The sequence below is a fragment of the Callorhinus ursinus genome, unplaced genomic scaffold (genome assembly GCF_003265705.2).
Source record: "Callorhinus ursinus isolate GAN/ISIS: 27379988/994484 unplaced genomic scaffold, GSC_fseal_2.0 scaffold51, whole genome shotgun sequence".
In the NCBI taxonomy this organism is placed as follows: domain Eukaryota; kingdom Metazoa; phylum Chordata; class Mammalia; order Carnivora; family Otariidae; genus Callorhinus; species Callorhinus ursinus.
In genome coordinates, this window is record NW_027397113.1 from 1815550 (window position 1) to 1841084 (window position 25535).

Below are 25535 nucleotides of genomic sequence, written 5' to 3' on the forward strand. Positions count from 1 at the left end.
ACCCTGGTTTGGAGCCTTTGCCGGTGTCCACAGTGTGAATACTCCCACCACATCTGAGTTCAGGCTGCCAGCATGAGCCACTGAATGCAGAGCCAGGAAGGGATGACCCGAGCTAGCCCCAGCCCCTGGAGCCAAGATCCATGTCTTCTCCCTCCTGCCTTCTCCAGCCCCACGGCCCTGGCTCAGAGTCTGCTTGGGCCAGTCTTCAAATACATAATTAGGTGTATTAATCTGAAGTCCTAGGGACCAGCTTTGAGCCTGATGAGGCCTGAGCCTATGATTTCAGATGCCAGGATCCCAGTCCCAGTTCTGACACTAGCTGCCTACACAAGCCTCAGCCTCCCCACCTATAAAATGGCTTTATCACCCCCGAGGTCTACTCTGGTTACAGAATTCTATACATTCTGCTTGAAACCGCCAAAAGAACCAGCCTACGGTCACCTGTGAATGAACATACTTTTGACAAAACTGTGAACCCTGAAACTCAGAATTCAGCCAGAGGCTGCCAACTAGGTGCTGTGCCAAGGGGGTGCTATCCTAAGAGAATATGGGGAGGCCAGTTCTGGAAGTGTTCCCAGGGCTGTGCCTAGCAGTCAGTAAACTTTCAGGAGATGCTCATGCTGATTCCCCACCTCTGGCCAAAGACCTGGTCTTCTGAACCCGCCTCCTCCAGGAAGCAGGAGGGCCTTTGGTGCTCGACTTGGGAGAAGCCAGAGGGAGAAGCGAGCAGATCCCCCAACTCAGTGCTACCTGGGTCCAGGGGGGGCGGGGCCGGGAGATGGCTATGTGTTTGCTCCCTCCACCCCTACTTCCTGTGTCCATCTCCTCCAGGGTAGAACAGAGCCAACTCTGACTTGTCTCCTCTTCCCTAGCACCTAGCATGGGGCTTGGCAAGTGCTTAAGCCTCAGAGAATGCAGGGTTAGGGGAGTCGTGTGTGGGGGAATGGATCAATGGATGGATGACAGATGGATAGATGGATGGATGATCGATGGGTGGATGGATGGATGGATGGATGGATGGAAGGATGGTTGGGTAGATGGGTGGATGGATGGTTGCCTGAGTGAGTGGGTAGGTAGATGAGTGGGTGTATAGATGGATGGATGGATGGATGGATGGATGGATGGATGGATGGATGGATGGATGGGTGGGTGGGTGGGTGGGTGGATGGGTAGATGGGTGGATGGATGGTTGCCTGAGTGAGTGGGTAGGTAGATGAGTGGGTGTATAGATGGATGGATGGATGGATGGATAGGTAGATGGATGGATGGGTGGGTGGATGGATGGATAGGTAGATGGATGGATGGATGGATGGGTGGATGGATGGATGGATGGTTGGATGGATGGGTAGATGGGTGGATGGATGGTTGCCTGGGTGAGTGGGTAGGTAGATGAGTGGGTGTATAGATGGATGGATGGATGGATAGATGGAAGGGAGGGAGGGAGGGGAGGGAAGAAGAAGGGAGGAGTAAGGCAGGCCAGTGCTCCGGCCTCTTCATGTGGATCATAGTCATTTCCAAAGCAGACATAACCAGCTGTGAGATGCCAGCCACCCGCCTCTCCCAGCAGCCGGTCAGCCCCACGTGCCATCAGTTCCCCTTCCCTTACCCTTCCTCTGGATTACACCCTCCCCCGTCGTTGCAGCCAGGGCCGTATTCGGGTGCTCCCCATGTTTCTCACCTGGACTGGGCTCAGCCCTCTGACTCATCTCCCTGCTGTCAGCGTCTTCATCCCCTCCCAGTCCACCCACCCCAATGGCATTTCTGAAATATGAATTCCTCATGCTCGCCACCTGCCCTGGACACAGAACAGTTCAGGCCTTTATGTGTGTGCATGAGCCTCCCCTCAGCCCACCGCCACCTTCTGGTTCCAGGCCCCTCTGTCCTGCCTATTGCTGTGACCACACCCTGTGCCCTTGCCCATGTGGGGTCCGCTCGTTGGTGCATTCTGTGTCTGCCTTCACCCCTGCCCCAGCCCCTGTCCTACACCATCCTCCACGGGGACCCCCCGGCCCCCACCAGGCTTACCAGGGCACCAGCACAGGAGTGCTCAGGAAGACAGCAGTTCACAGGAGCAGAGGGTCTTGGGAGGAGCCCCTGTACACACACAGCCCAGCCCCCACCCCAGCCGAATCCCATGGCAAGAGCCAGGCTGGCTGGGGAGCCCCAGGCAGGAAGTCAGGAGGCCCATCTGGGGGGGCTTGTCCAACCTCCCCTGTGTCACCCCGTGAGCCAGTCCCAGGCGTGGCCTCGAGAGCACAGTGGAGAGCCAGCCGTGTGGCCCCGGAGCGCTCTGGGTCCGGGCTCTGGTGCCGCTGGCTCTCCTGGGTGGAAGCAGTGGGCGGGCAACCTCCCCGCCTGGACCTCAGGCTCCTCATCCACACCCCCTTGGGGATACTGTGATCACTGCACACAAAGCACCCATCGGGACCCTGCACAGAGTAGGCCTGCAGGGGCAGCTCCGTCCTTCCTCCTGGCTCTCAGCCTCGGGTTCCACATCACGGGGGTGGATGCGGGGCCGCCTCTCAAGTCCGCCCTCCCTGACTGGTCCCTGGGGCACCTGGGCAGCATCTGCCTGAGCCCCTCCCCCAACACAGAGCCAACACATTGAGCACCTACTACATGCAGCATGCTTTCCAGGGGTTCTTGCTTCTGGACCTCACATTTCCTGGGAGGTAGGTGACTTTGTCTCCATTCCCAGATGGGGAAACTGAGGCTGGGCACTTCCTCGTGCTCCATGACTCGTTGCGCACGCTCTCCTCAGTACCCGTTCCTCATCCCAGCCCTACAAGGGCACGAACGCAGGCACGCGTTCGTGCCCTGCACTTTAGAGAGGATGAAGCTGTGCAGAGAGGGGGAAGTCCGAGGTTTGAACCCAGGCCAGGGGCTCTCAGTCTCTGTCTCACTGGGATTCAAGGGACTTTCCTAATGTAGAGGCGTGTTATGACCACATTTGATATACTGTGTTCAGTGAGGGCCCGTTCTTCCTTCGCATCTTCCAGAATGACCCCACTGGGGCGTGCTTGTTTGACAGGTGTGGGGTCTCCTGGGGTGATGAGAATGTTGTGGAACGGGGGGTGGTGGCACAGCGCTATGAATGCATTAAACATGAGCTGAAGTGTTCAGTTGAAAATGGTTAGCTTTATGATATGTCAATTGCACCTCGGTTTTTTTGAAAAAGAAAATAACCTCCCTTTTCCTAAAGGTCGTCTGTTCTGAAGGAGCAGGCCACGGGCAGCCTGGTGTAGCAGCACAGGGCAGGGAGGGCAGGGACAGAAAGCAGTGCCAGGCACCCGTCTCGGCCCCCAGGAGATGGGCACAAATGTGGCCCGTCGGGGGCTTCAGAGAGGAGCAGCTTAGAGAAACCTGCTGTGCCCCTGCTGCCTCAGGAGGTGGTCCCAGCAGCTCCAGGACCCCTGGAGGCACCCCTGGGTGGCTGCCAGCTGGCACTTGGGGTCTCTACTCCTCGGGGTACGTGCTGATTCTAGCCCGACTCCGAGAGTCAAAGTCAAGGTGGAGGCTGACATGGTGGCCGGAAGCCTGGCATGGCAGATGGTGCCATCATGTTCCCAGGTTCCTGGCCTGCAGTTGGCCTGTGGAGGAGGGATGAGCAGGGGCTCGGGGACGCGTGAAGGGGAGGAGATGGGGTGGGCAGAGCTCTGCTCTGGAACGGGGCCAGGAGGCAGGGAAATTGAGCTCCAAAGGTTGGCAGAGGGCTTGCACAGCCGGGATCCCGCAGGAGGTCGGGAGCTTTCCTCGCCCCGTGTTTTGGAAGTGTGGCTTCTTTCTGTGCCTGAATCACTTTTTTTGCCAAGTGTCTGGGTCTCTTGCGTGGGAAGGTGGGGGGTTCCCTGGCAGCACCCCCTCAGGGCATGGCTAGGATCAAGGACAGGGGTGTGAGTTGCGTACTGAGGAAGGGTTGGTGTCCTTAGCTTCAACTTTCCACACACAGTGTAACCAGTCATGAAATCACACATGCCTTACCTCTGTCCACCCTCTTCCCATGTGTGCATTTAGAGCTGCTTGTTCTTGATGGGGACACCGAGGCAGAGAGGCACCTGGCCGCCTCCTGGAATGACTGAGCAGGGGCACTGGGGGGTGGGGCATGTCTGTCTCCTGCCCCCACCTTCTCCGCGCAGCCTGCACCTCCCTGGTAGGGGACCATGTGACATAATGAGTCAGACCGTCTCAGAAACCCAGGGCGTGGATCTTTGACCACACGTGGCATCGGGTTCTGGGAGCTGCTTTCCCACGTTTCAGGAGCGATGGGTAAAGACCCCGGGAGAGGGGGACGTGGCTACCAAGGGTGAGGGTCAGGGACAGGGCTTTGTGCCTCTCTCTCAAGCATTCATTGAGAAACTATGTGTCAATGTTGGAAGATTCTGTTCTAAGTGATTGGCGGGTCCAGTCACCTGAATAAAGGCCCCCAACGATGCCCTGGAACCCGTGAGCGTCAGCTTATACGGCAAAAAATAACGTGGGGAGGTCTTTGCAGACATGATTAAGTTACGGTTTTTGAGATAAGGAGATTATCTTGGCTAATCCAGGGGGGCTCTGCGCGCCAGCCCAGCTGTCCTTAGGAGAGAGGCAGAGGGAGATTATGTGAACAGGAGTGGCCACGTGATCATGGAGGCAGAGAAGTCAGTAGAGACACGCCTGGGGCCCCAGAAGCTGGAAGAGGCCAGAAGGCGCCTCCCCTAGGGTCCCTGGAGGGAGCACCCTGCCATCACCTTGGTTTAGGTCCAGGGACAGCAGATATCGGACTTCTGGCCTCCAGGACTGTGAGACAACCATTTCTGCTGTTTGGAGCCACCCCGGGGCCCTCCTGCAGCACGCGGGCACAGGTGCAGCTGGGAATGAGCAGGAAAGGCCCTGCACACACACAAAAACACACCAGGGTTGGAGGGTGACATGTTCGGTGGCAGATGCAGAAATGTAGGGGCAGGAGGGTGGGGGGGGGGGCAGGATGCTGCATCAAGTGGACCCCACTGGGAAGGTTCACCGGAGACCCCACTGGGAGGGTTCACCGGAGACCCCACTGGGAAGAGACCTGGGGAGCTAAGGCGGGAGGCAGGCGTGCTGGGGTGGAGGGGTAGGTAGGACCACGCCTGAGGTTGCCCCATTCCCCCCTCCTCTGAGGCCCGGCCTCGCCCCCTCCACTGTTTCCCCCTGGAATTCCATGTCCTCACCTGTGCTGCAACCCCCGACCCCTGACCCTTAGCTGGGTGAGGACAGAAGCCCCGGGACCGACCCCGCCCTCGGGCGAGTGCACGTCTTCCCCATCACATCTTCCTGAGACAGGAGAGCTCTCCTTTCATCCTTTCTTCCTCCTCCACCCTCCGCCTCTCCCAGGCCACCGCCCCACCTGCGGGCACAAGAGCTCCAGGCTTCCTTCCTCCTGCCCCCTCCCTCCCACTGTCAGTGGCTTTCTAGAAAACCGTCTGGAGACCTTCAGAGAACGTAGAAGCGTGTGAAGTACATATCTCCCCCCTCCCCCCATCCCACTGCTCCAAAGCGGTCACTCTTGGGGCTGGCTGTGCCCGCCAGCCTTCTTGCAATGCCCTGGCGACCTTCCCTGCAAATGTGAGGCCACAGCGGGCACCCCAGACACGGCCCTGCTTCCACACTTGCCGCACGGTGTCCAGCCCCCGTCCGTGTACGGGGATGACCTCCTCCTTCCTCTTCCCCGGCTGGTCTCCTCCCAGGAGGCAGCTGGGGTGCCGCACTGCCATCCCCCGACACCTTGCATGCTCCTGACAGCGTCCTTCCATCAGATGGGGTCCTGCAGCCTCTCGCCCATTCGCCCTTGGAGAGGTCTGGCTCACGCTGTCCCAAGGTCGTTGAGCTCCTGTTTCCTGTTTCTGCCACACGGAAAAGCAACCGCCCCTCAAGTGGGACAATGCCTCCCACATCCTAGGTGTTCTCCCCGTACTTTCCAACCTCGACGTGCCCAGAACCTGTTCTTATCAATCCGGGTGGCATGTGGCCCTCAGCACCTGCACCATGAAGCAAGCAGAGCCCTGCATGTGCAAGACATCAAGAGGGGGTTTCTGTACGAAAACCAAGAGCCGGGAGGCGCAGACCAAGAAAGGATGGGTCTTCTCTGAGGGGCACGCATCCGCCTCTTCCTGCCCCCACCCCAGGTCACTGTGTTAGGGACCACTTCTTAAACCAAAGAGGACTGCGCAGGTGGGAATAGAATGATCAGGGAAACCCCCTCACTGCTCCCAGGTAGAGGGCTGTGTCTCCCCAGAGGGGCTGATACATTGTAACCCTGCGTGCCCCAGACCCCTCCGCAGGCAGGTCCAGCCCTAGTATGGTCGTGGGATGGACATGCAGGATGAGCTCCTCTCAGCCCTTGTGGAGAACTCCCCAGGGGTCCGAGGTTCATCTTTATCTAATTAGTTTCTGCCCCGAGAATCTGATGGACTCCACCCTTGCAAGACGAGGCTCCTGCCAGCCCCAGCTGGATTTGTCACATCTCATGTTGGGTTTGGGCTGGGCCTTACACAGTGTTTCCTGACTCCTCCTCGAGGCACCGTGAACCTGAAACGCAGAGAAATGCCTCCGTGCCAAAGCCGTTTACTTGGCGCTTTCCAGGGTCAAAGGTGGCCAAGAGGAGACAACCCCAGTATGAGGGAGCTCGCAGGGCTTAGGTGGTTCTGGTGCCGGTTCCCAGGGAGAAAAACCAAAATGCCCCTGAGCGGCCGATGCCACCGCCCAGTTCCCTTGCTGGTCAGGGCAGGTGCGCACAGAGCCCCCAGCCCGTCGGTGGTCCTTGTGTGCGGGCTCATTACTGACCAGGCTTTGTTCCTCCACGTCCCGGAGAACGAGCGAAGGTTTGTGCTGCACTACCTGTCCGCTCGTTCCGCGGTACCCATGCCAACGGGCTCCTCCACCCTCAGCATCGCCACTGGGGCAGTGCCTGGGATGTGATGAGTCACCCCATCATCAGCGAGGTTTGGTGAAAACACCCCCAGCCTGCATGATGAGCCTGGTCTGTCTCACTGTCTCGTGGGGGGCGGGGTGGGGCGGAGGGCCTGGGGTGGCGTGGTCGCCGAATAGCGGGCCCCCCAGAGACGCCCACATCCTAATCCCGGGGTGTGAACATGACGCGTGCTCAAGGGGCTTTAGGGTTGCACAGGGGACCTTGCAGGGAATCCGCTGACCTTAAGATTGGAAAATGATCCTGGCATATGGGGTGGCCCCAATGTGATCACAAGGGTCCTCGTTAGGTTGAGGAAGAGGGTGGGAGGCCGAGGGAAGGGGGACGTGATAAGGACCAGGGGTCGGAGTGATGGAGGAGGGGCCGTGAGCCAAGGAGTGCAGGCCGCCTCCAGAAACCTGGAAGGGCAAGAAGCAGGTGCCCTCCCCCACACCTCGCCCCCGGGGCCGCCTTGCAACACCATTTTAGCCAGAGAGGCTGCCAACTCCCGCTGTGCAGCAGAAGCCCGTGTGTTCTGGAAGCCACCGGGCTCGTGTTCAGTTGCTGCTATAGCAAACACTAGTACAGGGCGTTTGTGAGCAGTCCACACACTGTGACGTGGGGCCGTGAGAACGGACGCCGGGACAGGTGGTTTTCATCAGTGTCAGCCTTGAGTAAATCACCCCCCGAGTCCGGAGTGACAGCCCACTTCACGGAGGGAGAAGCTGAGGCTGCGGGAGTTCTGTTCTCCTTTCTCCTGGACTGGGCACCCCAGCTCCTCTCCCGGATTGTGCCTGCTGTTCCCAACCCCACACGCTGGCCTCCTTGGGACCCCAAGTCATTTCCACAGGCTTGTGGGATAGGGGATAAGGCTTGTGCTCGTGTGCCCGCTGGAAAAGCCGGGATGCCCCGCGGCTGTGAGGCCATGCTGGGGCTGCCCCGGAGCAGGGCCAGGGTTTGCTGCCACCCAGGCCCCAGCCCAGAGCCCACCCTGCATCCAGGACACACAGGGCGGTGCTGGGCCCACTGAGGCTGAACCCCTCCTCACCACTGCCCTGCTGGGGAGCCGGCCACAACAGGCCACAGAGCTGGCCATCCCAGGAACCTCTAGAGACCTGGGGGAACTCTCACGGCCATCTCCGTGGACAGGGCCCCAGCACCTGCACGGGGGCTTCCGGCCTGGCGTCGGCCTCCAGCACCTGTGGGTCCTCTCTGGGCAGCCGGTGCAGCTGCGGAGCCGCACTCCCGCCACTTACTCCCTGATGGGTGTCCCGGGCTGCCCTGCAGATGACCGCACACTGGGCAGCTTAGACAACACAAACTTGTCCTCTCCCAGTCCCGGAGGCCAGAAGTCCTAAATCAAAATGCTGCCGGGCCACGCTCCCTCTGGGGGCCCTGGGGGAGGATCCTTCCTGCGTCTTCCAGCTTCCAGGGCCCCGGTGTCCCTGGGCTGTGGTCCCGTCCCTCCAGCGTCTGCCTCTGACTTCACATTTTCTCCTCCTCTCTGTCTCCTATAGGGATACCTATCATTGGGTTTAGGGCCCCCCTTCCCCAAATCCAGGATGATCTGTCCTCAGTCCTTCCCTTAAGTACATCTGAAAGATGTACTTTCCAAAGAAGTAGGACTCCCAAGTCCTGCTTGGAGTCCTTTCCAAAGAAGTCACATTCCACGTTTGGGGTGGACATGCATTTGGGGGAACGCTCTCCAGCCACCACACCCGTACCCATATAGTCACCCAAGGACCCAGATGAGCTCCGGGACCGAGACCCGCCTACTGCCCCCACTTGCACTCCCAGCCCCTTCACCTGCCGGCCTCGAGCTAAGGCCTGAAGAGCAAGGCTCCCGTGGGGGGGGGGGGGCGTTGATCAGCCCCCAGAGGCAAGACTTACACCCTGGGCCCTGTGGATTTGGAAATGGTTCTCGTGCGTGTTGGCAGACGGAAGTCAGGGCCTGAGGGAGGGGCACCTGTTCTGACTTGCACAAGGCGCCAGGGTGGGGTGGGGTGGCAGGCAGTGGTGGACCCTATATCCACAGCAGAGGGAAGCTCTGGGGCCAGGCCGAGTCTCTGAGAGGGGACCCCCTGAGGTCACCAACAGAAGAAATCTCTGTGCCTACGGTGTGCCAGCACCGTTCCAGGCCCCGAGGGGTGCATGGCCAGCAGGACAGACAGCACCCTGCCCTCCCGAGGTCCCGGTTCTAGCGCGGGCAGGCGGGGGGGGGGGGGGGCGGGGCTCCAGGGCGGGCAGGCGGGGGGGCGCGGGGTCCCCGAGTCCTCCGTCCATGGGTAAAGGACTGGCCTCCCCTGTGCTCGGGGAGGACCTGGCTCCTTGCAGGCAAAGGCAGGACTCTGCAGCCAAGCATCTCAGGTGGATGCCCAGCTCTGCCCCATACCGGCAGCTATGTGACCTTTAGCTAGTCCCCAGACCTCTCTGAGCCCCAGCTTTTCTCATCTGTAAAGTGGGAAGGAAGACCGTGCCTCCCTCCTAGGTTTGTTATGTGAGAGGCAGGATGGCTTGGGTGCTTCACACGGTGCCGGGCATGTTGTGAAGACGGGGCCTTTGGATCGTCCACACTCGCACTGATCAGTGCGTCTCGGCACCTGCTGCTGACCGGTGGTGGTCTTCTCAGTAGTGGGGCGGGGGCAGCGGAGGAGGGAGGGAAGTTCCTAGTGAGTGTCGTTCAGCTTTGATAAACTCAGACATCCTGAGATCCTCTGGCCGAGGAGAGTCAGTGTTGGGGCATTTGGGGAAAGGGGGTAGTAAATGGGGAGCGGAAGCTGGCTGGCTATCTAAAGAGAGGGAAGGAGAAGAACAAACACAGATGTAGCCTGGCCTTGGAGACAGGCCCCTGGAGCCAGATTGTGGTTGAGAAAGGATCTGGGCGGGGCAGGCGGAAACCACCGAACCATCGCCGGAGCGGCGAGGAGCAGGTCAGCAGCCCCAGCACAAAGGATGGCCTGGAATGGCCGGCCACGTGCTGGGACTCCAGCTTTAATAAAGAATAATGAGGCACGTGGCGGGGGGCGGGCGATCGGGAAATCCTGAAGAACTGGGACGTTAAGGGGAGACACCGGGAAGCCCCCTGGAAACGCAGACCATCTGCAGCCTGGCGGCTGGGCTGACTTCCGTCTCTGGAGGATTCGCCAACTTCCTGCTCCGACAGCTCTATCCAGATGCCGTGGGAAATGGCCCTGATAACTCAGGCAGAGGCGTGGCAGGGAGCAGATGGAGGGGGGGGCGTCCTGCACAGAAGAGGGACACACAGCTGGGGACAAGAGCCTGCTCTGTAAGACAGCTTCTTCCTCGGGGAGCAGCTCACGGGCAGAAGTGAGTGCAAGCAACAGCGGCTTATGGGGAACAGAGCGTAGGGGCATCTCTCCAGCTCTAGAGGAGTCTGACCTCTGAGCCCTGCCTGGGCCAGGACTCCCGGGGTTGTGTGCGGCGGCCCAGTGGGAAGTACCAAGCGTCCTGGGACTTGGAGGAGAGAGAAGGCTCAGTGACACTTGCTGATTTCAAGAGGAAGACGCACGCTGCTCAGCGAGACAAGCGTAACAGCAAACACTTTCCGTTTCGGTCACTTTTCCAGAACCAAAAGCTCATCAGTTGGCCATGTTGGCCACGCAGGCCGCAGGATGCATTAGAAGATGCAGAGTCCTCGCCCCGCCATCGACTTGGTAAGGTGCGGGCCTTCGCCCAGTTTTCCCTTCTGTCCATCAGAGGGGCCGGTCCACGTGGGGGCGAAGCTCCCATCTGTCTAACATCCTTTACTCCAACAGGAGCTTTAGAAGGTTCCCACGTCCACTGTGTCTGTCTGTCCTCGCCACACGGCGCACGAGCTTTGCCGCAGACCGAGGAGCAGCTGGGGTGTTTCCGGAGTCCTTGTGCGGTCGACAGCACAGCAGTCTTGGCTCAGATCAAGAAAACCACCTCTCGGGAGCTTCCGCTTTCCGAACTGAGTCAATCTGAGACGAGGGGTTGTAATTAAATCTTCCCCTGGGAAATAGAAGGTGGCGCGGGGCCTCGGGTCTGTGTCACCAGGGTGTCCTGAGTCTTTGCAGCTAATGAGCAGCCCTCGGAGAAGAAGGGGGTCTGGATGAGGCTTTCCCGCCCAGAACAGAGCTTGAAGGCTACTTGATTTATCGGAAAGTCTTAGCATCCAATTCTGGCCATTTGCTCGGATCTTCTCATTGACAGGCAACCTCCCCACCCTCCCTGCTCCAGCCTCTGGAAGTCCATTAGGAAGCTTCTGGCTGCAAAGAACAAGAACCCACTCACAGTGGCCGAGGTGTCCATGGCAAGCCTGAAGGAGGGCACGTCTAGGATCCGCTCCATGGCTCAGCGGCATCTCTGCAAGCCTCTTGGCCCTCCCTCATGGCTGCACGTGCTCTCAGAGCAAATCCCAAGCAAGGATTTAGGGGAAGAAAAGGCAGGAGGAAGCCCCCCCTCTAAATCTCTTCCACAAGTAAAATCTTACCCAGAGGGCCCTGGAGACTTGCCCTCGAGTTACATCGGGCCAAACGACGTCCTGTGACCATCCATAATGGCAAGGGAGGCCAAGAGAGTAAGTCTCTGACTCTTCCTGCCGCTATAGTGGGAAGCGACTGGGGGAAGCACCAGGAAGCGGGCGTGCGGGAGGGACAGGGCTCTCCTGGAGGTGGTGGCTGCTGAAGTGGGCTTTGAGGAATGAATAGGAGTTTGGCATATAGCAAGCGTGCAGAGTGTGTTCCAAGAACAGCACGCTTCTGCCGTGCCCCAGAAGACCTTCTCATGGGGCAGATGGCCCACTAATTGAAATGGGGATTGGAAAGCATGGCACCTACCTAACTAACCACGCTGTTTCAACAGTAGAACATTCACACACACGTTCAAGCCCCAGTTCTTAGATGCTGGGCCTCCTTAGCTTTGGCTCCACTCGTAAGGAGGGGCATGTTTCTTTGTGTTTCAGGGAAGATTCTCCATATGATCTTTCTGAGTCTTTCTAGGGCATCTGATAGATGACCTTATTTCTAAAAAGTGTTTTCCTTGGGTCTTTTCTGAAGCTCAGATGTCGTGTCAAACTAGGTACCTATGTACAGTGATGTAAGTATGGCTTGTGTAGGAGGATTAAGACTTTTTCTGGCTTTTATGATATGTGGTCACAGGGGAGTTATTTTGAGGCACTCACATACACGTATCATTTGTGCCAATTCAAGTGGCTTTAGAACATTTAGGCCAGGATTTTAGAACCTGTGGCCCCAGGACCAAATCTGACCCACTGCTGCTTGTTGTCAATAAAGTTTTATTGGAACACAGCCCCACCAGTTCACGTACATAGTGTCGGGACTCCCTTTGAGCCACAAGCAGCAGAGGGAGTAGCTGTAACAGGAACCATAGAGCCTGCAAAGCTTGAAATATTTACTCTCTGGCCCTTCACAGAAGGAGTTTGACAATCCCTGATCTAGAATGTTTGCGGAGCCCCTTTCGAGGGACTTATGTAGGTGCTCCCCGTGAAAATGTGTCTGTTTCAAACTCTGAGCAACTTTAGAACTGCCCCTTTGGTGAAGGCAACCTCTTCTATAAGCATTAGCCCTGGGAACAGAAACAAGATATTCTGTGAGAAGAGATTGGTGGTCTAGGGGTAGACGGTAGCAATGGCCAGACCCTACCCTCCAGCACCTCCGGGGCCTGGCCTGGGTGTCTCATGCCCTCTCACCTTAGAGGTCAGTGCTATCTCACCTTAGAGGTCAGTGCTTAGAGGCCCCCAAGCCCCTCACCCAGCCCAAGTTCAGCCCCCCTCTCCAAAGCCAGGAGGGTCATGCCTACGTTCATTCTGGCTCCCACAGAAGGACCCGGCTTCCAGTGTTAGAGCTGTGGGCAACGTCAGTCCACTGCTCCCTGAGGGACTTGGGAATGGTCTGCCCATAGCCCACTCAGTGTGGTCTTTTTAGGGGAGTTTCAAGACCAACAGATGGGGCAGGCCTGGCCTCTCGCTGTAATTACCACAGGAAGAAAAGTCACAAACAGCCCCCTTCCGCACTCCTAGCAAAATGTCAGGTGGTCATACTGTTCCCCTGACTTTTTGGGTTTTTTTTAAATATTCAGTTCAGGACCAAAGGCAAAGGTTTACAAGTAGGACTTGCTACTGGCTGAGCCGTGTGGCCCTGGGCAGACCGTCCCCCTCCAGCTTCATGGACTCTCCACCGTGAATGACCCCACTGCCTGCCGGGCCGGGAGGGGGGGAGAGGTAGACCGTGGGAGGAGGTTTCGTGGCGCTGTGGGTACTGTGCCCTCCTGCAGGCAGTGATGGGGGGGGGCACCCAGCTCCTCCCAGCTTGGCCAGGTCCAGCCTGGTTTTAAAGACTGAAGGCTCCCTGTGTCCTGGGCCACCCAGAGCACTGGGTCACCCCATCTGCTCACAGATCGTATGTGAGAGTCCCGCGTTCAGGCTTCGTTCTGAGTCAGGAAGCTTCAAGTACCTACTGGAATGTTCTGATTTTCCATCTTACAGACGGGAAAACCCAAGCCCCGTGTGGGCGAGGGCCCTGTCCAAGGCCCCACTTCCAGCAGTTGCCCCACCCAAGCCTTTCCTGTTCTAAGGCGGCTGTCTTCCCTTTTAGACCCCATTTCCTTTCCTCCCAGCGGGGAGCGATGATCGCCTCCCGTTCGCATTATTTTGTTCACATTTCGGCCGTGTCTTTGTCTTCTGCACCAGCCGCTCTTGGCAGGTAACACGCCTGGTAGTACTTAGGAAATGCTTTTGGGTGATATATTACAAAGTAATGAGACAATTTAATTTGAATCAAGTTCTTTGCACATTATTGCTTCTATTAGGAAAAACTTGTATTGCTTATCATGTTAGCGACGAGGAGGAACATCAGGCAGGGTGTTTTCGTAATTGCCGATCTGGAGCCGCAGATCCTCCTGTACGAGTGCGTCTCTGCTGAGTGGGTGTGTGGGCTCCATGGGGACGGAGCCCGTGTCCTCACTGGTGCCCCGTGAAATGCCGCCTCCCTGCCCGTGGAGCAAGATGGGCTCTCAGGAGCCAGGAGCAGCGTCAGTTGTGAATGAATTGCCCACACTCCTAACTTCCTGCACGTGACGTAAGAGGCGCCGTGCACAGCTTGTGTCTCAGAACACACCAAGATGGCACCGAACGTGGGGCTCCATCTCGCCTGGGAGTTATGGCAGCCTCCTTGCTTGCATGGAGCGGGGGTAAGCAAGAGGGCAACACAAGGTGCTCCCTGACCAGGAAGCAGGAAACAGGATGCAGGGAGTGGCAGCCAGCGTGGACAAGGGCTGAGAGGAGGCAGCTTAGCGGCAAGTGACAGATGACTCGGGGAACACCTCCCCCCCCGCGCTTGCTTGCGGCTGCCAGGCCTCCCCAAGGATGAGCCCCGGCTCTGCCCCTGCCCGCCCGTGGAGCGGCCCTCTGTGCCGCCCTAGAGACAGCACCACCGTGGTGATCTGGGCCGCCTGCCCGCGCCTGGCATCTCTGTGCAGCTGGGACACCTGTTGAGGCCACCGGCACCCCCCTCAGAGGAGCTGACGGGCTCTCTGTGTAGCCTCATCCTTCCTGATTGGCAGAGCCTGGAAATTTCTAGGACAGCCACTGTCATTCCCAATCCCTGGAGGTCCCTCTTTCTAATAGTGTCCCAGTTCCTGCCTGCATCAGGCTGTCGCCGAAATGCGTTCACCAGGGGAGTGACCGAGATGAGGCTTCTCTCGGGCTTCCGTTTCACTGCCCTGGAGAGGGCGGGGACCGCCCCACAACCGCTCCTTGCGATAAATACACCAGCCTCCCTAACGGGACTCCTCCCAGGACCCCCACCACTGCTCCAGCGGTCCCAGCCCAGACCCGCTGCCCATATGTACGGCCCACATGCGGTGGACCTCGCTGGGGAAAAGCTCTGCAATGATCTGGGGAATTTTGCCTTTGAACCCATGTGCCTGTGAGTAGCTCCTTGCGGTAATTCCCCCCGAGGCTCCTGTGAGTTCTTTGCCCTCAGCTGCATACCCAAAAATTCTTTCAAACTGAGAAGATCTGACTCGCCCGTGGTTTTTGCGTGCAGTGATATGTTTGTGGATACAAAACTTAATGAGTAATGAGGTTGACCCCACATTAGATTTCGGAGACACTCAAGCACGGACCGATTTGCATGTGGCTGTTTGCTCTTCGGATTTCACAGCCAGTGGATTTTGTTTTCCAGGTCGCAAGCATGTCTGTGGGACCCCACAAAGCATTGAGGCCATCAGGGGCTGGGTTGTAGGGCCTGATTGCTGAAATGTCCCTGCTGCCTCCCAGCCGGCAGCTCTGCACCCCTCCCCACCACTCCCGCAACCCTGAAGGGGGTCAGCCCGCCCAACTCACGGCACATCCCCCTGTGTGTGTGCCCACTCCTGCTGACTCCGGGCACAGCGCCCTCCCGCCTTGGTGCCTCGTCTGACGTCCAGTTCACGCTGGTGGCTTGGGGCAGGTGTCACCAGCAGCACCAGCAGACGACCCTGAGCGTGAATCGTGAAACGTGGTTGTCGGACATTCCAGCACGGCGCAGACCTGGCCACAGAGGGCTAGCGGGAGAAGGTGGAACTGTGGCGTTCTCTCGTTGTGGCCTTCTTGGGTGACGCTGGGGACGAGCAGGGGCTGCCCGGGCCTCCACCCCAGCCTCTCGCCACCCAGCTGCATCCCCTGGCCCTGGCCCTGGGTGGGCAGGCAGCCGACACCCACGGCCCTGTGTGATGGGCCTCTCTGGCCTCTCTCTGGTGTGCCTCAGAACCTGTATCATGTAGTCCCACCTCCTTCTGGAATGTTCTCCTCTCCCTCTTAACCTCTCTGGCCTTGCGACCCATTCACGCCTGCTCCTGCATCAGCCCTCCTCCTACAGGAAGTCCTCCAGCCTGGTTCTCACAGCACCATATCCTGCACACTCCTGTGACTGTTGGAGTTAATACTTGTCTTCCCGCTTGCCCGGTGTGAGAGTTTCCCAAGGCTTCTGTAACAAACGACCGTGGGCTGACGATACAGAAATGCGTTCTCCCCAGTTCTGGAGGCTGGAAGTCTGAGCTCACGGTGTCGGCAGGGCTGTGTCCCTCCGAGGGCTCCGGGGGAGGGTCCTACCCCAGCTCTTCCAGCTTCCAGCGTTTGCCAGAAATCCTTGGTGTTCGTTGGTCTGCAGCTTCATCCCTCCAATCTCTGCCTCTGTCTTCACCTGGCTTCTCTGACCGAGGTGCCTCTGTGCCCCAGATCTCCCTCTCTTTTCCCTTATAAGGAACAGTTGTTGGTTTTAGGGCCCTCACTAAATCCAGGGGGGAATCTCATCTTGAGATCCTTAACTAAACACATTTGCGAAGACCCTGTCTCCAAACAAGGGCACATGCCCTGGGCCCGGGAAGTTAGGACTTGAGCACATCTTCTGCGGGGCCACCATTTAACACACCACACCTGACGTCTCCGTAAGGGCCAGACTGGGCCTCGTTTGGTCTCTGCAAAGTGCCAAGTATCCAGTCCATCCCCTGGCACTTAGTAGGTACTTAGTGAGTTATGGCTGCATTCATATACTAGTGCATGTAGCTTAGCCCCTGGTCCTGGCTGCTCCTGAACTTCACCAAAACCCAGTCCCTATGGAACAGGAGCAGGGAAGAAATGTAGCTATCTGACCTGACGGTCCCATCCTAGCCCAGGTCCGGAGGGCTCCGGGTGAAGCCATCTGGTCTACCCCAACAGTCCTGTGCTTGAGGTTAAAACGCCCGCTGTGATCCTTCCCTGCGTGCTCGCACATCTCGGCCACCCCAGGCCTGGCTTCCTGTGACTCTCCCTCCTCCGGGGTCAGGCACCACTGCCAAGGGAGCTTGTTCGGGACTGACGAATCCTAAATGCCAGTGGACATCCCTGGCACCTGCTTCCTCCCGGACCAGGTGAACAGCTGCCTTCCCTGTAGGCCCATGGCAGGGCCCACTGGGAGAAAGTGGACCTCGGGCCACAGTTGAAGCCACACGATGCCTGGACACCTGTGGTGTTGTTAGTCAGATGCCAGGAGGAGTATGTTCAGGCCCGCCAGTGGCGTGGGGACTCGGGGCCTACTGTGTGGCCAGTCCTGATTTCCATGATCCTCTTGTCTTGTTCCAAGTGAGTTCAGTAAACTCTTTACTGTGGTGGGCAGTGGGACTGCTGGGTGAGTGAGAACACAGAAACCTTTCGTGATCTTTGCCACGTGGCTCCCAGGAGAGCTTTGAAATGGAGCCGTCTCCCAGTCTTGATGTGGTTCTCTATGGGTACCTCTTACATTCTTCAAGGCAGCCAATGGCCTATACTCCATCTTTGTATGAACTAGAAAAAGTTGCTTGCCCCTTCCTCAAGGCACTTTACTTCCATCCGTGCCAAAATAACCATAATAAGTACAGGGTTCTGTGATGGCCATCATGTAAATTGTATCCTCTGTAGTTGCACTGTGCACAGCCTGCACAACTGTACTTGGTGGGGCTAGATGCCTGACCCCTTTGCCTTGTGCAGCTCCTGCTACAGGAAACTGGCAAAGAAGGGGACATTTTGTGTTCATTAAACCCACCCTATTCAGAAAACACATTTGAAGACGGCACGTCCAGATTACGTTTTTTTGTGTAGCCAACAAACCTAGGTAGGATCTCACCAAGAATAGGCATTGTGCTACTTAGGGAGATTCAGAGAGGAGCAAGGCATTGATGTTTGCTCCCAAGGAGCCCACAGTTGATGGGTTAGTGGGTGAGAAGGGTCCCCTCAGAGGCTTGGGCCAGGCTCGAAGGCACCCTCGGGGAGAGAGTGTGTGACATTGACCGTCGTCGGGAGGGTTTGGGATGGCTTCCGCCTAGGGCAGAGAGCCTGTGAGTGACCAGTGGTGGGGAGGGCATGGCAGGCAAAGGGAACACAGAGCACAAGGCAGTGAGGCGTGAAGGGCCCATGTGTGAGCACTTGGGTAAAAGACAAGGCCAACGGTAGAGCGTTTCAGGGAGTGAAAATGAGCCGGGGGGACCCTGCGGGAAGGCGGGCAGTGACTGGGGTCCTGGGCAGGGGGCAGATGCAAAGCAGGGGTGCAGGGTGATCACTAGGGCTGGGCTGCTGGTTTCACCAGGCCATGTCCCCAGGGACCAGGTGGCACCAAGTTCAGCAGTGTGGGGCCCACGTGGGCGCCAAGGCAGTGTCCCTGTGAAGACAGCTCCCACGCGTCTGGGGTGCATCTGGGGCGCAGCCAGAGTGGCCGGGCTGAGGCCGCATGGCCTCTGGTTTCTGGGGCTTCAGCCCAGCTCCCGAGGCAGCTTGCAGAAGCTGTGTCCGCCTGCCACAGCTTCCGCGTGTGGCCATGGCTGTCATCCTGAGACCGCTTTTAGATTCATAAACCAGCTTAAGGAGCCCTCTGAGAGTTTCTCATCTCCAGGCAGGTTCCTCCCGAAGGCCCGGGGGTGGGAATGCCCAGTCTGATTTGTGGGGGTAGAGGGAATGCTGCGCGTTTGTGCCGTTCGGATGAAACTAGACGTGAGCTCCTGTTTCAAGGGAACGACACTTGCATTTGGATCTCCCGCTGCTTTTCACGGTTTGCTACAAAGACCGTCCGCTTTTAACGGCCTGGGACTTCCCTCCCGCTTGTGTCTCGGGCTGCCTGGGCCCAGCCCACCGCCTGCAGTAGGCGCTCCACGATGCTGAGCTGCTCCTGCCCTCTGGGTGCGACCCAGGATCCAGGGATTGTCCCCGTTGGAGGCGTGTTCACTGAGACCCTTCTCCGGCCGGCGGGGTTCCTTCGCCGCCTCCCCTGACACACCCAAGCTCGACCCCTACCTTGTGTTCACGCCTGTTCTGCTGCAGCCCACAGACATGATGGGTGCACGGTACCCTTTGCTGGGCACTGTAGGCGTCTGTGGTGATTCCGTCCAGGACCCATGTCTCCCAAGGGATTGGGCACGAGATGGCCGTTTTCCCCGTTAGGGGGCTTGTCCCAGCTGCCCTCCAAAGTGCCTACTGCCTCTACTTCGCAGGTGGGGACACTGAGGCTCTGAGCAGCTGAGCTGGTAAACGCCTGAGTTGGGATTCAAACCCAGGTCTGTGTGTGAATAAAAATAAGACGGGGTCATGAGGGGCAGGGGCCAGGGGCTGCTTAGATCCTGAGGTAAAGCAGGACGGAAGAGACCGGAATCCTCCTTCGGCTCGGAGACTCAGGAGTTGGGCGCCTGCTCAGCAAGCAGGACACAGCCACACGGATTGGGGGCAAGATGGTGGCGGCCCCGAGTGGGAGTCAGGACGTGCTTTGGCGAGGGAGGAGTCGCTGGGAGGACTCAGAGGGCTCAGAGAGGGGCTCCGTCGTTAGCCCGGGAGGGGTCCCGGGGAGGAGGGGGGGCATTGGCACGTGCAAGCCCTCTCTGAGCAGGGTCGCCGTTCCTAACACGTGCTGCATGCCTGGGCTGCTGTGGGTTACCTCGTCACCCCCTCCTCGGCCCACAGGGCGTGTTTTGTTCCTCATCCCATTTTGCAGAGTGGGACACTGAGGCTGTGAAGGTCAGAGTGACCTTGGGTCAGAGCACAGCTGGGATCGGAGCCAAGTTCTGTGCGATGCCAGTGCCACCCCTCACCCACCACAGCAGACCATCCCCGTGCGGTCGGCGGGGTGCTGTTGTGCTGGCCCCAAGTAGCTCCCCATCATGGGGGGACATCTGGGAGGAAACGTACGGTTGCCTGCAAGCCACACGAAGCCCGGGCGGCATTTGGTCCTGCCGGCAGAGTCAGCCCGTGTTAGGGCCACCGCCTGGAATGCAAGACAGGTGGCGGGTGGCGGGGGCCGCTTGTGCCCCCAGGGGAGATAGGGCTCGGGACCCGCAGGGCAGGCATCGTCTTTCTGGGGCTTCGGGGGCTGCTGGCCGGCAGCTGCTCATGCAGAGGGCGAAAGTGGGGCCCAGCGGCCGCGGCCCTCATGAGCCTCCCCTAGAGAAGCGGGTCGCAGGGCTGGCACCTGCTCGGTGCCCGAGGGAGCCACCGGGCCAGGGCCCTCCCCCTTGAGGAGTACAGCGGGAAGCGAGGCAGGTGGGAAGGCAGGCCAGGTCTGCGTCCTGGTTGGGGGAGGCTCCCTGGAGACCGGAAGGTGGTCGGCCGGGCACAGGGTCCACTCACCACAGAGCTTCTGCCTGCCCCCGGTTCCTCCTGCCTTGTGGTTCCCCAGGTCCTGGCTAACCGCCAGCCTGTTGCCATTTCTGAGGGCAGCTGATGGCTCCCTGGGGCTCCCTTGGCCCCCACCACACCGTCCTGGGAATTGCCCCGTCTGACCTCACAGTTACCCCCATGGCTTCTTCTTGCTGCCTTATAATGTGAGGGTGAGGTTTAGAGGTTTTAGGGAGCCCCATCACCGACTAAAGGCCAGGCCAGCCGTGTGACCCTGGGGCTCCCTGTGCCCAGGGTAGCAGGCAGAGCAAGAGCATGGGGACAGAACCCCTCCTTGAGTCTTAGACCACCCTAGACCCGTCATCCCCAATGTCATGGGCTGTCGGTTGTGAAAGTAAGTGTCTGCACTCTGCCAGCCCTTTCTTGGAAGATGGGGTCGCCCTGGCAAGTTCCTTTGCATGCTCGTCCGCTGCAAGGGCAGGAGCTCGGGACTGGATCAGGACATGTGTACATTCTCCAGCTGTGTCCCCCAACCCGTCTGAGGCTCCCCTGCCTCATCTGCGCGCTGGGAAACTCTTGGCAGCCCATCGCTCTGTCCAAGCACCCCTGTCCTTTGTCCTCCCGGGGCCCGATCTGGGTTGGCTGAGCTGCTCCCAGTCGGCTGCATGCTGGGGCCCTGCGCTCCCTGCAGGCTGTGAGTCCAGTGCTGGACAAAGCTGACCTTCAGTTGCCTGTGACTTCCAGCCTGTCCGCACGTTGCTCCCACTGTTTGCTAGCTGTGTCCCCCAGCCTCCCCCTCCGAGCCAGGGGCCTGCTGAATTCCTCAGGACCTCGGGCACGCAGCCCTCTCTTGGCCAGCCCCTTAGGACCCTGGAGAAGGCCTCTCCACGTCGCATCCTGCCCCTCCTCCTTCCCTGCGCAGTGGCCTGGCCTTCCAGCTGCTGACTTACTTACTTCCGGGGCAGCAGCGAGTCCTGGGGGGAGGCCGCCCCTGGAAGGTGGGGAGGGAGGGCCATCGTTCAGCCCCGGCCGTGTGGCCCGCCAGGAAGTCCACTTCCGTCCCGCGCCCCCGGGTGCCTCTGGGGGTGGACGGTTATGTGGCAAAGCGCCCTTACTGTAAATGATGGGAGGCTTTGGCAGCTGAAGCAAAGTTGGAGCTTTTGGGTTTCTTTCCTTTAAAAAAAAAAAAAATGCCATGCCAAGAGGCAGGCGGTGGGGCTTTAGGCTGTCTGTCCGAGGGGGTGGCCCCCGAGCGCCCTGCTCCCTGTCCCCACGGCTCGTCATCCCCTAAAGGAGGCCATGCCGTTCGACTCCATGGTTTTGGTGTCGCTGGAGTGACCTGCCTCCTCCTGCTAGGAGCCCCCACCCCCGGCAGCGCCCCGGCCGCCCCCTCCGCCAGCCTGCGGTTTCTCTGTGCTGGATGACGCCGCGCAGCGGCTGCCGTGGCATTGTGGGCTCCCTGGTGGTTGTCGGGACACCACATTCATTCGGACTGGGAGGGAGGGGTCGCTGCCTCTCGGCACCGGCTCGTGTGGAGAGCAAATAGAATTTGATTTTTGAAAACCCCTTCAGGAAGAAGAAGAAGAAGAAGGAAAACAAAACCAAAAAACAAAAACCTGCTGCCTCATTTCTCCTCTGGCTGCTTTCAGCGGGCTCCCCTGGAAGATGCATCGGCCTGGGCACCCTGGCTCTGCTGCGCCTGGTAGCTCTGGGCCACTTACTTTCTTTGCCTCTGGGTGCCCGGAGCCAGCCCGCGCTGCCATGGCTCGGCGGCCTCCCCACCAGGCCTGACTCCTTCCTCCCGCTCACTCGGCTCCGCTCCGGCTCTGCCTCTGCCGGCCCCCCCCCCCCCCCGCCCCCCTCTGCCCCGCCCCCCCCCCCCCCTCCCCCGCCCCCCCCCCCGCCCCCCCCCCCCCCGAGCCCCATTGTGCCGAGCCCGCCTATCCCGTTCGCCGGCCCCCCCAGCTGCCTCCGCTCCTCCTGCTCCCTGTGCTGCTTAGTTTCCTCCATGCTGCCTGGATCCGGCGAGCTGGGTGATTAATTGGCTATGATGATGAACGTCCCCGGCGGAGGATCAGCCACGGTGATGATGACGGGTTACAATAATGGTCGCTATCCCCGGAATTCTCTCTACAGTGACTGCATTATTGAGGAGAAGACAGTGGTCCTGCAGAAGAAGGACAATGAGGGTTTTGGATTCGTGCTCCGAGGGGCGAAAGGTAAGAGCGGCTGCTCCCGGTCTGGGTGCATTCCCATGTTGTGTGAGTGTGAAGTGAGTGTGTGAGTGTGTGAGTGTGTGTGTGTGAGTGTGTGAGTGAGTGTGTGAGTGTGTGTGTGTGTGTGTGTGTGTGTGTGTGCACACCGTATGAAAATGCTCCCCGGCTCAGAAAGAAGCCTTCTTCCTGGGGGCACTTGGTTGCTAGACAACCGTGTTCTTTAACATATTCTGCCGTACTCAGAAAACATCGGGGCTTCCTTTAGGAATATTTTCAATTTTCTGTACACAGTATTGCTCTGAACGAGCTCTCGCTGTCTCTCTCTCCCTCCCCACACCCGTTTTTTGTGTTTTTTTTTTTTTTTTTAAATCGTGGGTTTAATCTATATTTTGTGGTTTAGTTCAGCCCAACTGTGGCTGGATTTGGAGCTCCTGGTCTCAGATATCCAGAATGACCCGGTGCTGAGTTTCAGACATCTAGAAACTGCCCCATTCTGGGAGTGGGCTCTGGCTCCAAGTGCGGCGGCGTCTGTGTGTGCCCGCCTCTAAGGTGACTTTGCAAAGGAAATGTGGCAAAGATGGTCCCCTCTGCCGTGGACTGAGCCGGCAGCGTACACGTCATGTGGCCTAGGGTGGGGGGCTCCGGGGATGCATTCCATGGCAGTGCACCCCCCCACCAGCCCTTCACTTGGGGGCTTCCCTTTCAAAAGAAAACAAAATGGCATCAGCTCCCCAGGAGAGGAGACATCTGTCCACCGCGTGTGTGGGTAAGCCATGTGTAAGTTTCATGTCAGAGGCTCTGTGCTGTGCCGGGTCCTGCACCTGAGCTAGGAAAGGGTTCCTTCCCTGGGCGGCAGCCCCACCTGCCCGAAACTCAGGCTGCTCAGGAGCCATCTGTCCAGAGAGAGAAAGAAAAGATGAATCTGTCCCCGTCTGTGTGTGTGTGTGTGTGTGTGTGTGTGTGTGTGTGTGTGTGTGTGACTGTCTGAGTGATGTTGTCCCCTCCCCCTGCTGGGGTCATCTTCATCTCCCACCCACCCACCCCTGGCTGCTCATAACTACCCAGGGGAGTCCATCTCTTGCCCTGGAGTTTTGCTCGGCAGCCATGTGGGGCCCAGATACCAAGGCTCAGCTTTGCTGAGGAGCGGGGCCCCAGCCTTCCCGTGGGTGCTGGCCGCAGAGTGGTCGCTGAGAGCCGGGCTCCCTGCAGACGGAATTCATAAGCAGATTCCAAATCCACAGCCACCCACTGGGTCAACGTTATGATCTGTCCATGCTCCAAGTTGAATTCCCTTGGTTGCGAGTCTACGTAGATATAAATTTGGCAAGTGGTTCAGTGTGGTGTTTCTGGAGCTCTGTGTGGTTATGGGGGGAACTTTTCCATTTTTAGAACTGAAAATGTTTAGTCACTGATGCTTTTAAAGAAAATGACAGGCATGTACATAAAGACATGTATAGCAGAGCATATTATTCAGTGTTTTTAACAGAAAGGCCAAGAGATATGGTGGCACCAAAATGCAGTTGGCTTCGTTGCTTGAGTTGGTGTTGACCCATGACTGTGACTCTTCCCAGGGGAGAGCAGGCCTGGAGCACCCACTTCCAACGGGAGACATACACACCCCCTTTCTCTCAGGGGCCCGTGAGGGGCTGGGGCTGCCAACCTGGAAACACCACCCAGGCTTGTACTGAGGTATTCCTTGTCTTCCCAGCGGATACGCCCATTGAAGAATTCACGCCAACGCCAGCATTCCCAGCCCTGCAGTACCTGGAGTCTGTGGATGAAGGAGGGGTGGCATGGCAAGCCGGACTGAGGACTGGGGACTTCCTGATTGAGGTAGGGACACAGGTGTTTATATCTTTCTGCTTGGGGAGAGCGCCGACTCTCTTAGGGTTGGGGTCCATGGTCTTAGCAGCACAGCCATTGAGCCAGACCTAGGGGGACTCACGGAGGCTGCCGTGGACCCATGTTGATTGGTTATTTCCTGGTCCATCCATTGTGGATGCCATTTCCTGTGGACTCAAGTGTTTGGACTGTCTTTAAGGCTTTGGCTGTACCTCTTGGGAGGTGGAAATGTTCGTGGAAGTCGGCCATTGGTCTTGAAGTAGAAGGTAGAAGGAAGAGACACATGGTTGCCGTGATGTTGGGGATGCACATGGATCTATGTGTGGTTCACTTGTAGCTGTACAAATAAACACCAGCAGGGGCCATTGCCCATTCTTGTGCCCTCAGGGCAGGATGGAGGGCGCTGTGCTGTGGCCCTTGCTTGCCTGAGGTCTGTAACCTTGGTGGCTGAGAGACCATTGATTTGCAAGTTGCAGTAACTGGCCAGGCAGATGATGGCCTTCAAAGACCAAGGAGCACGTGCAAGATGGGTAGCTGGCACAAAAAGGAAATTATTAAATCCAGATGCTTTGAAAAACAGCTTTTGTTAGTAGGTAAAAGGAGAGAGCATTCTCTTCCTTTGAAGAATCCCACTAGACACCAGTGCCGTGTTTCTTGAGCTTTTGCTAGAGTTAGCACCATGGTGTGTGTGAGGTGTCCGAGCTGCGAGCACATGTGAGCTCCCTGCCTTTTGCGGGTTTAGGTGTTACTTTCAGTCTTGTGCAAAGGAATCTGTTATTCTTTAGAAATATTAAGAATAAAAGAACATGTTGTACCTTGGAAAAATTATTCTTAAGGGGTTCGGTTCGCTCCAGTGGCCCTCCTTGGGAGTTCATGTTTCTCGGAAAAGCATTCTGAGCCCTGTCTCATCTACATTTGCACGTGCGGGTAGAAGGGGTGGATACAGGGTGGCCCCGCCACTGGGCCAGACACTTGCTCGTTACACAGAGGAGACCCAGACCCTGGCGAGCTGGCCACTGGGAGCCGGTCTCCCCCTTATGCCTGAGCTTCCCAGGATGCTGCTGAGCTCCGGTTTGCTCATGATCTCCTTAGTGCCTCTCAAGGCTGGTGGACTGAAGGAAATCCGGAAGGAAGGATGCCATAGAGGAGAGCAAGCCAAGGAAAATGGAGAAGGTGCTTTACCTTCTTCCAGGTATCTTGTGTTGGTCCTGTTTTATTTGCTGGAAGCTGAATTTAAATTCTTACTGACTAGTCGGAGCCTGGCTCGGTTGAGACCCTGGGTGCATTACCCAGAATGGTGGAAACCGGAACCTGCTGTGCTTTCATGGGTTAACTCGATTTGTAACCTCACGAAAATGCAGAGACTGGTTGAATCATCTTCTGTAGGATGTAGTTGTGATGTAAGTCTCCTCACCGTGTGTGTGTGTGTGTGTGTGTGTGTGTGTGTGTGTGTGTGTGTGTG

General features: G+C 58.1%; 1 protein-coding gene across 2 annotated transcripts in view; it reads left to right on the forward strand.

The window, feature by feature from the left end:
- Positions 1–25535, forward strand: part of SHANK2 (SH3 and multiple ankyrin repeat domains 2) — a 509587-nt gene that overhangs the window by 342795 nt on the left and 141257 nt on the right. For both annotated transcript variants that reach the window (XM_025878755.2, XM_073883345.1), the window contains exons 16-17: positions 22152–22234; positions 23940–24064. In XM_025878755.2, the coding sequence (XP_025734540.1) occupies positions 22152–22234; positions 23940–24064 (208 nt within the window). The remainder of the gene's footprint in view (positions 1–22151; positions 22235–23939; positions 24065–25535) is intronic.